This window comes from Teleopsis dalmanni, chromosome 2, assembly GCF_002237135.1.
Source record: "Teleopsis dalmanni isolate 2A chromosome 2, ASM223713v2, whole genome shotgun sequence".
NCBI lineage: Eukaryota > Metazoa > Arthropoda > Insecta > Diptera > Diopsidae > Teleopsis > Teleopsis dalmanni.
In genome coordinates, this window is record NC_051847.1 from 131,310,986 (window position 1) to 131,322,241 (window position 11,256).

At 26.3% G+C, this 11,256-nt stretch overlaps 3 protein-coding genes across 3 annotated transcripts in view; 2 read left to right on the forward strand and 1 right to left on the reverse strand.

Annotated features, from left to right (window-relative positions):
* LOC119677401 (putative elongator complex protein 1) overlaps nt 1–11,256 on the forward strand; it is a 279,253-nt gene that overhangs the window by 100,342 nt on the left and 167,655 nt on the right. The gene's annotated exons all lie outside the window — the stretch shown is intronic.
* LOC119677403 (serine/threonine-protein kinase pelle-like) lies at nt 972–3,975 on the reverse strand. The gene is made up of 4 exons (XM_038088738.1): nt 3,787–3,975; nt 3,610–3,719; nt 1,624–2,319; nt 972–1,567 (listed from the first exon to the last, which is right to left on the reverse strand). Exons 1-4 carry the CDS (start codon nt 3,955–3,957, stop codon nt 1,036–1,038), a joined length of 1,509 nt encoding a protein of 502 aa, XP_037944666.1. The 5' UTR covers nt 3,958–3,975; the 3' UTR covers nt 972–1,035.
* On the forward strand, nt 5,077–8,397 carry LOC119677407 (putative riboflavin kinase). The gene is made up of 3 exons (XM_038088742.1): nt 5,077–5,405; nt 5,473–5,624; nt 8,044–8,397. Exons 1-3 carry the CDS (start codon nt 5,312–5,314, stop codon nt 8,314–8,316), a joined length of 519 nt encoding a protein of 172 aa, XP_037944670.1. The 5' UTR covers nt 5,077–5,311; the 3' UTR covers nt 8,317–8,397.

The following is an 11,256-nucleotide window of genomic DNA, read 5'->3' on the forward strand; positions in this document are numbered from 1 at the left end:
ATAAGTTGTCTGTGCTATAGTAGTGTAGACACTTTAGTTACTTTATTAATTTGAGAGGTATTCCAATTTGTTTTTGCCATCTGTAATTTTGATATCCTACTTAACTCCAATAGTATTCTGCAAAAAGTGGTATATTTGTCTATAGATAACAACTTAAAACGTAATAGTGTAACAACATACCGACCCATAGAATATCGCAATATTTTCTATAACAGCTCAATAATCTATTACATTTCAAAAAAAAAAAAATTCTATGAACTGTAAATCTTAACTTAGTGATAAAACCGATGTTGGAAATTGCGAAATCTATTCTATTATATCAACTACTATATTTTATATAATGATATATTTACACATCTTTTTAGGAGTTTCTGAGTATCTGAGTAAGATTGTACATGGAAAAAAAATTAGACTTACGATATCGTAGGCCCTTCCTCTTTATGTGGTGGCTTTTGTGGTGTACATTTCAAATGAAAACAAACATTGTTAAGCTGTATTAGTCCATTTCCATCAATATCTATGGGCTTCTCTTCTTCTACCACATCCTTGTCGGGATCAATTTGGTGAGTACTAGTTATTCTACACTGATCTAGATCGCTTATTTGAATGATTCCATGTTTTTCATGTAAAACATCGTTTAACTCTACAGCGAACCGAGCGACATTTTGTCGACGTACCTTTTCTTTTGAAATTTTTCGCAAATATTGTATTTTAGTTAGAAATTTCGATCGTTTCAAATTCATTTCGCTTGATTGATATTGATAATGAATAAAGGTTAAGAAATATACATAGGAGTTAATTTTATGCTTCCAGAAATTTAAATTTTTCTTAAATATGCTAAGTGTAACAGATTTGTAGCAGGTACTTTCCAAGACTATTTCTAAATTTTACACTATTTTTGGATATATTTCTTAAATCTAAATTTTGTGTTATAATTTATTACCTCATTGTCAAATTTAAATAACATATGATTAAAAAAAAAAGTTAAATTCTTTATGATTTACGATTAATATTTGATATAAAAAATGACTAATTTTACATATTCAAAACACTGAAATTATAGTAGCTATCAATCGTTTTGAGCACTTGTTCCATTTCTGGTCGATAATGTGGGCTTTCCGCTATACAATCAAGACCTAATAATATAGTGCGTTTACATATCTCTAGTTCACCTGGTAGGGCTGGCACATTTTTATCTATCAGATTCTCGACTTGGTGTTCGGCATTGGCAAACAATCTACGGATGTGTTCCGTAAGTAAAACATTGGCACGGTTTTTATCATAAGCACGTAGCCCAGTAAATGCTTCAAGCAGCACTACACCAAAACTGTACGTGTCTACTTGAGTGCTGAGTTTTTTAGAATGTAAGAATTCCGGTGGTAAATAAGGTTTGGTACCAAAAACTTTTGTTACTTCAACGGCTGAATTAATAGCATTTGGTCCTTCACGTGCCAAACCAAAATCACCAATTTTTGGATGTAAGCACTGATCGAGCAGTACATTCGCTGGTTTTATATCTCCATGTATGAGTGGCTTATCCCGGAATGTATGTAAATAATTGATACCTCTAAAAATAAAAACGGTTTAATAATAGGTTAAGGAAAGAGTAAAATATTCACTCACCTTGCAGTACCCAAACATATATTAATGCGTTGCTGCCAATTGAGTGGTGTAATCTTTTTCGAATTTAAGCGTTGTTCCAATGAACCCCCTTTCATAAGTTGATATACTAAACAAGGTTTTTCGCCTTTTATGCTATAGCCATACAATGGCAAAACATTATCATGACGACACGAATTTAAATATTTTAATTCATTGAGACTCTGTTGAATTTGCACTTTAACATTTTCACGTTCATTGGAACCTCGGTAATGTATTAATTTTATAGCAACATCTGTGTGTTTCCAATAACCGCGAAATACAGTACCAAAACCGCCTTTACCCAGAATGAATTGTTCGCTCCAATTATTTGTGGCTTCCGTAAGTTCATGATAGTTGATCTCTAGTATGGAACTGGCATACTCCTTAACATTACGCTCGCTTAAATAATTTGATTGTTGTTGCTCTTGTTGCTCGAGATGTCCATTTGAAGTTGAGTAGGCAGATGTGCTATTATTGTTATCACTTGTTTCTAAGTTATTCGAGTTGCTTACACCTGAGGAACTACTGCAGTTGAGAATCTTTTTGGAATGATCATTTGAATTTGTTCTATCTTGTGCCATAAGCACGCTTAAAACAGGTTGGCTGTTAGGTATCAGTATATGATATTTTCGCTCCACAAAATCCTTTAGTAAACGCATAGCTTGAAAAAGCTTTTGTCTAAAAAATTCAAACATTTATAAATACAAATTATGAGAGTTTTATACATATTAATAATAATAAAAAACCAAAATACAAAATACAATGATACAGTAAAGAGAAAAAAATCGATTCATTTAATATTTTTATATACATTTAAGTAACTACAGTCTGTAGTAGTCTATCAAACAATCATTAATATTATATTAAAAACTTCGTGTTACTTTTTATACTAAAAAACTTTTCTGCTAAGAATTCACTAATATTTCCAAAATTTAATTATTTGCTATAACGTTTATTTTATTTAGATTAAATTGCTCCAAAAAACCTAAAATTGATTATAATACTTTATTTAAATATATATGTATAATAAATATATATATTGCTACACACGTCATAGCATCTAATTTAGTATATTGTATAAATTCTATTTAAAAAAAATATACAATGCTATCAGCTTCAATTTCTTAATGATGTTTTTTCATCTCGCTATCTATATATCATTTTAGCGAAACTTAAACCTGACCAAAAAATATATATATAAAGCGGATATAATAATGACTAATGTGGGAAAAAATTTGTAAAAATGTATATAATATTGATGTATAAAAATGTTTAAACGTATAAAATAAATAGGAAATAAGAAAGAAGTCTGAAAAATTTGTGTTCAGATTATTGAGGTACTATTTTCTTGCTTTACCCGGATTATAGAGATTACAAAGAAAATTTGTCCGAACTACTGCGATGTTTGGATGATTCAATTTCAGAATTATTGAGAGTTTACTGTACACATATATACAGTAAATATAATTCTCAGGTCTTATTCATCTTAAATTCTAATTTCTACGAAATCTACACATTCAATTTAAGTGAATAAAGTACTTAATTTATGACTGTGTATGTTTGATATAAAATTAATATTATATTAATAATATATTAATAATTAAATAACAATAATATATTAATATATTAAATATTATATTAATATATTAATAATAAAAGTTTAAATTTTCTTTTTATGTAAAAAATATTGAAATGTATTTTTGGGTTTCACCCCAAATCGTACTGTGGATCTGACAAATGTATTGTATTTTATAACGACCAATATGTTTTAACAATAATAACAGAGCTTCAAACAATTATTACAATATTCAGAGGAATTTGTTTTACAAAATTTTAATTAAACTAGATATTCCTCTTTTATAAGTATATTGTCTATATACTTATGTGTATTTGAATAATTTCTTAAGAAATTACTTTATGTGTTTTGTGAGTATATATATACATACATACATATTTAACTCGTCATACCTCTTTAAGATAACGAAGAGTTCAGTTACTGTATGATTATATTGTCCCCCCCAAATTTTGAGAAATTCATCAATAGGGGAATTTCCCAGTGTTTGTTGACGACGTATGCTCTATAAATATAAAATATAATTACAGAAAAAACCAACTATATTGCTCTTAATTTATATATTTATTTACCTGCATTTCAGCCGTTTTAAGACTTACGGCTGTGGCGAGTTGGTTCCAAACATTTAACTCATCCAAATGGTCGCACAGAAGTTGTCGCTGCGATGGTGGCAGTTCATAAATGTACATATTCTCCCTACCATGTCCACTGCTGCTGCTGCTGCTGACCAATGAATTTGACATTTGAACAATTATAGCAATAAAATTTTGGAATTTAATATAAAATGACTCATAAAATAATTTAATTTAATTTCAACGCATTTAGAGATATAAAACCACAAGAAAAACAAAAAAAAATTTTAACTCAATGATCTGCAACAAAACATTAAAAACAACTCAACACAAACAAATCAAATTCATTGCACTTAATTACGAGTTTAACTGGTGCGACAGCGAGAGTACAGGAAATTACGCAGCGTTGTTTAAAAAAGTATTGCTTTAAAAGGTAAATTATCAACAAATGAAACATTATACGGGTATTCAGCATGTATGTGCATCATTGCAAACTCAAATAATCGTGAACACACTTTGTGCATATTAGTCTTGAAAATATTTAGAACAGCTGATTTTTGTTTACGTATTTATTTGCTTGTAAAACATAACTCAGATTTGATATGCATAATTTCAACAAATGCAAAGAACAAGTGAAAAACAGAATACATTGACATTGTCTGACATTGATGCACGTAAAGTAAATAAAAAACAATTGCACAAAATCATTAAATTACAAAATAAAATCAAAACAAACTTAACGGTTTCGCTGAAGTATTGCCCAGCGAACAGTAAAAAAAGTAATATCATTCACAATAGAGTCTGAAAATCAAATATGCAAGAGGTAATTGGTGTTGAAAATATGGTCTTGAATATTGTCTTGCAAATCAAGTGCAGAATTATAAGAAAACGAATTGTTTTTGTAAAATCAAATAAATTTGCACATGCAACGATGCACAGACATCTTGAATACCCCTTAAAGGAAAATTCAACTAATTAATAGAATAGAATATTTAAAGTAGGCGATAATAGATAGATATTTGTAAATTTCTTTTGATTTCGATGGCCATAAATGTATTAATCTAATATCGATTCCGATATCGATTATTGCTATATTATATTATAAATATTGATATTAATAATATTGATAAAAATATTTACTTTACTCGAATTTTTATAGCACAATTATGCACTCATAAAAATATTTTGTATGTATTATTAATAATAATAGTATGTCATGAAAAACTAGTGAAATTATTTTTTATTGTTATAAATAATGTTAATTTCACTCTTAAAATACTTATTCTAATTATAAGTTATAATATGCTATAATTTTGCTACATTTTTAGTTAAACAAAAGTAAATACTATTTTTTTAAGTTGCAAGGGAACTCTCAACGCAAGGCAAAACATCTGTTTGCTGACATAAGTTCAGTCACACAAATCAATTAAATTGAAATTTTATACACAAGCATATTTACATGGTGTATATAACAGTTGGTTTTGTATAATTAACGTGCACAGTGTGCAAACCACTTTTATTATACATGAAGATGCTACTTTGTGCGTTGCCATTTTTTGCATGCGGTAGAATAATACGTGGCTTTGGACGTGGTTCGAAAGAGTTGGGAATACCCACAGGTAACGATTACATTATATTTTTACCATTTTATCATTTAAAATAAAATTAAATGTAATTTATTTTTAGCAAATTATCCCCTCGAAGTTGTAAAATCTTTGCCTACAAGTTGTCAGAACGGCATTTATTATGGTTGGGCTAACGTAGATAACGGAGAGGTTTATAAAATGGTAATGAGTATAGGTTGGAATCCGTACTATGACAACAAGGAAAGGAGTATGGTAAGTTAAGCTTCCATAAATTAGGTTTCAATTAATGATATAGTCAATTAATTAAATGTTTTAAGTGTATATAATTGCATTTATCACATGCCTAGCGACCTTAATTGTGGTCGACGTAATAAAGAAAACTATTGTGTAATTACTGAAATTAATATGAAATTTGAACATTCAGATTGATTTGAAGTTCATTGGGTTGCACAGGAATGTGGTTGCAATCATTTCCTGCTGATGCTATCAGTTTAACTTTTGTACTTATTTAAAATAAATATAATATGTACATAAAATGCATATTATATTTTATCAAATTGCTACAGATTTGGAGATAGTGTTATATGTATGTTTTAATTTGAAAAGTATACACAACTGTTTTTGATTGATTATTTTAACGTAACGTATATTATAGATGATTAATATCTATCTGAATATGACTAAAACTAAGTTTCAAGTATCTTGTGAGTAATGAAAAATAATTAGAAATTCTTTTTTTCCGTAAAACAGCTTATCTTTAATAAATAATGAATGAGATAAAGAGATTTAAATCTGTTGAGTTCAATTATTATTTACATATATATTTATAAATTCATATTTTTAGGGTTGTCATGGGGTTTTAAAAATTTTTAATGCTTATACAATAGAAGATATATATATGCTCTTATATAGTAAGTTTTGGATTTTATATTTATTATTATTTTTTTTTTTCATTAAGTCGACATCCGCTAGCTTGTTTATCATTTTAATTGTAATTAATAAATTTTTTAAATACTAAAATTATTAGAATATTAATCTAGTCAATGTTAAGTTTTAATTTCCTTATTTATATAAATTATTTTCATATATTTTATATTTACTATTTGTTGAGTCTATCTAAATTTTTCCTGATCCTGAATCATTTTACATATATAGTTGTATACTTTTTCTTTAAATGCTTTTGTATTATTAAGTCCATTTTTAGTTTTGTATAGTTATGTATTTAGTTATGGTGATTTGTTAAAAACGGCTAAGGAAAAAGGTAGCTTTTGTATAAGAAATCGAATGAGGGAAAACATAACTATATATATATTATCATTATTTATTCATCTAAAAATTTAGATGATTTTGATCTTACTCTTTTATTGATCTTTCTCTGTCATCACATATCCATTTCTGTGCAAAGTCGAATTGGTGTGCATATAGCAGATAGTGATTGATGTGTTTATCTTTACAATTTAATATTTTTGGTTCCGCATCTTTGGTTTGCAAAGCCCTTTTACTAGCTTCGATGGATTTACAAAATTCAATTTAAAACTAATTTACTTTCTTAAAATATAGAATAATATTTCTATTTTTTTTAATATCAAACATTCAATAATATAATTAATAACATCAAATAATATTATTTACTATTATAATATGCTAAATATCTAATTTGAATATTTGAAATTAAACATCGACGAACTGTACATTTCATTGGTTTTTCTTTAGGTCCTTAATGTTTAATCTAAAAATTTGAATATATATATAAACAAAAATGAACATATATTTTACATTTTTTTAATTTTTCCAAAGAACTTGTGAGGCATCAAACTATGTCATACCTACAATTTTAGGGACTGAGGACTTGCATTGAATTTACGATTTTTCCTTAATAAAATATTTTATTTAAAAATTAAAAATTATATTATCGATTTTTATTTATAAATAATGTACTTTTACTGTACTCAACGTATTTTATTTTATTTTAAAATGTTTTTTGTCAGTATTTTGATTTCGTTGTTGAAGTATTTAGGTTTCTATGCCTTCACATAGGTTAGCTTCAATTAAAATCCCATCCTTTCTCAAACCACTCTTGTTCCCAAACAATCCTTTCCCGTTTCAAACTTCTGTGTATAATGTATATATATAACTCTTGTATATTTATTTGTAATTCTTTTTACGTTATCTGCTGTATAGATCCCCACATGTTACCACTTCAACAATAACTTCGTAGATATATACTCACTGAATGTGAGCTACGGGGTAGATCGAAATATTTGTAAAAATTGTTTGCAATAATAATAAAAATACAATTAATTTAATTCTCAATTTAGTGTATATTTTACTCTTGTTTTAATATAATCAAATTAATTAAAGAATTAATATATATATGAACAATGTAATTTATGATTATAAACAATATTTTTATCTGAAGAATGTCGTGTATTTCAATATTAACTTTGATTTTGATTTGTTTTATAATGATTTGACAATTTTTAAAAGTCCAAACGTCATAAATATTATCTTTTCTTATCAGAATATTTATATTACGCGTATTAATAGATTATGTATAAATGAAGGTCACATATAAACTTTCACTATACGTATTGCTCTCTCCATATGTACATATAATAACTACATATATTTTTTTTAGAATAATTATACATATATCCTTTGTTATTTCCAGGAAACACATATATTACATGATTTCAATTGTGATTTATATGACCGCATGCTTAAAGTATGTATAGTTGGTTACTTAAGGCCGGAGTCCAATTTTAAATCGATTGAAGACTTAATAGCAGCCATACAAAATGATATAAAAGAAGCTAATGAGTTATTGGAGTGCAGTGAAGAAAATATGAGTTTAAAAGATTCAAGTTATTTCAAAGCCAATGCAACCAACGGTGATGATAAAAAACATCTTTCAAATGGTCATACAGAGTCTAATGGTTCCTAATGTTTATGTTCGGAACACCTAGCTCCTTTACAGCTATTTTATTTATTTACGTGATTTGATTTTTTTTATTTGCTTAATTTTACTACAATAATTTTACAGTAAGTATAGTTATTTTTTTTTTTTTTTCGTAGTACAATTTTGCAAACTTTAGTGTTTATTTTACGAAGATATATCTAGAAAAGTATTTTGATCTTGCAATACATATCTGATATGTACTTAATTTTCGATATAATCATTTTTTTTTTGGTTTTATAAATAAACATTAAAAATATTAAGAAATACTAACATAATATTATACTTTTTATTTAACAATTACTTTAAATTGTTTTAATTTACAAATATACACTGTAATGAACAAAATGTACATTCGAATCAATTATGCTTAATGTATGCACATAAAATATAATGATATATGTATGTATAAGATGTTAAATATATATTTTATCGTTAATGTTTAAAAAATTATATTGCAATATAATTATTTATTTTAACCAATTGTTTAAATAAGTTTGGAAAAGAAGATATCGATTAACCATTCATTGTGTTAATTATTCAAATGTATGTTAATTGCAAAAACTGTGCCATGTTATAAAGATCGAATGTTGGAATTCATCCAATAACTATAAAGAGCATTATATCTTGCGCGGCTGAGTTAGGACTTTTTGGTAAAGTTGTTGATTGTGATAAATAATAATAGTAATGGTTTTTGTCTATTATTAACGTGAAAAAGTTTTAGTTTTGGTTTTCATTTATATTCTAACTTTTGTTAGAACATCAAAGTTTTGCATCTTGCAAGCATTTCTCAATATTACATTCAAAAATCCTAGAACTTTATCTAAATCAGTTCTGTTTGATATAGGTAATCGTCTAAAATCTATAAATTAACGAAGAAAACTGAGCTTTATGCGATTGTGATATTATATTTCATTAAACTTACCTTTCAAATGAGGAGTTATATGTAACAATCAAGCCCTATTACTATTATATTTTAAAAAATTATGGTCTAACACAACTCTTATAAATTTTTTTACTATATGTTAATCGTCACATTTTTGACAACTTCTAATAAGATTATAACCAGGGTTTCGAACAGGAGTTTTTTCCGTTCCGGTTCAAAAGAAAAAAAATATGTCGGTTTCCGTTCCTGCAAAAATATCGGTTTTTTTAGGTTTTTGGTTCGTTTCCGGTTCGAAACCCGATGTATATTGGTTCGATTCCGCTTTTCGTTCGTTGTTTTTTTTGGTTCGGTTCCGGTTTGAGACCCTGATTATAACTATAAGTTAAAAAACGATTATCCTAACTCTACTTTCAAATACATTACAAATTACAATATAGGGGCATGTATACAATTTCAAGTAATCTTTATTGTATCTTTCATGTGGTTCTAGTCCGTGTTTAATGGATTGGGGCAGCATTTTTTGTTTGTTAATGTTTAGAAAAATATTATTCAGTATTTTTTATACTAGGTGTAATCAATTTTTAAGATAGTCAAAAAGTTCTATTGGGCTTTTATGATAATATTAAATTACAGTATTATTTCCGAATGTAAAGTTGACAATATGATTGTACAAGTATCGGACTTAAATATGGCATACAGAAAATTATGTGAATGTTTTTTGTAATACGCCTATATGTATATATAAATGAATAAAATTAATCGTTATTTACACTTATAGTGTTAGTTTATAGAGAGGACTCTACGTTTAAGTTAAAATTTGATGCAAGTGGATGACGGATTTAATGAATAGGTCTGCAATGATGTATCTTATCAAAAGCAGGTATTAGAGAGTGATTTGTATGCTCAAATGTATATTTTATATATTTAATTAATATACTTCTTGTATAATTAATAATTCCGTAATTCCACCAAAACAATACTGTTGAGACCAAAAGAGGTAGTAATGATTTATGTTAAAAAAAGAAAAATCATATTAATAATTATAAAGATTTAAAGTAAGTTTCTACTCTAGGAAAGTATAATCATGAATTTTACATTATTACAAAAAGAAAATGTTTCAGTCATTGCATCCATCCAATAAGAACTATAGATGACTTGTTATAATATATAGCACAACAATATATAAAAGTATCATACTGATTTGATTAACATACATATGAATGACAAAAGGTAATTAGCTGTTGATTAAAGCAACTTTAACACCAATATTTTGTTTTGATAATTATATTCCAAATCATATCCATATTGTTTATATCATTTTCTTCACAGTTAAGTGTGGTGGTTCTAATATGCGTTCAAACTGTTATCGTATTCTTTGTAGTCTACCTTCTATAAATATTCATACTGTCATATCTTCTAGAGGGGACTGCATAATTTTTACTTTAAATGGGAACTGATTATTACCGTAAACTTTCATCATTACTTTATAGGCAATACATAATGTTACAAAATATAGTTCTTTCTGTACTAGTGCATTATAATCCTCTTGACTTGTTGTTTAAGAAGTAAATGATTATATTATATAATAATAATAATGTATATACGAAGAAAATAACAATACATATAATTATTAATATTTGGAACGGGCATATACTTTATTATTTATTTTATTTTTTTTTATATTTTAATTAAATTTTTCAAAATTTTTAATTATATAAATTATTTAGATATCTTTTTTATTTAGGTGCTTGTGTGTATAAATATATTCCATAGTCATTAATTGAAAACTTAATTATAAATATATATTATATATATACTTAATATTATATACTTATTATATTATACTTAATATTGTAAAAATTCAAACCTGAAGTCAGTGCTATATTTCACTACGTTAAAATTATTTTATATAATTTTTAAATATTTTTCAAAAGATATACATATAATTATAATATTTTATTTATGGATCATAAACTATTTAAATAACATCTAAACTTTTATATTAAATATTACAGAGATATATGTTTCCTAATCGTGTCTTC

Bases quoted from the DNA above. Each gene is read 5' to 3' on its own strand.
- LOC119677403 (XM_038088738.1), bottom strand. From the start codon at position 3,957: ATGTCAAATTCATTGGTCAGCAGCAGCAGCAGCAGTGGACATGGTAGG. The intron at 2,320-3,609 runs GTATGACGAGTT...TGAATTTTTTAG, and splicing joins CTCTTCGTTATCTTAAAGAG to ACAAAAGCTTTTTCAAGCTA. The intron at 1,568-1,623 runs GTGAGTGAATAT...TTTTATTTTTAG, and splicing joins ATATGTTTGGGTACTGCAAG to AGGTATCAATTATTTACATA.
- LOC119677407 (XM_038088742.1), top strand. From the start codon at position 5,312: ATGAAGATGCTACTTTGTGCGTTGCCATTTTTTGCATGCGGTAGAATA. The intron at 5,406-5,472 runs GTAACGATTACA...ATTTATTTTTAG, and splicing joins AGAGTTGGGAATACCCACAG to CAAATTATCCCCTCGAAGTT. The intron at 5,625-8,043 runs GTAAGTTAAGCT...TGTTATTTCCAG, and splicing joins ACAACAAGGAAAGGAGTATG to GAAACACATATATTACATGA.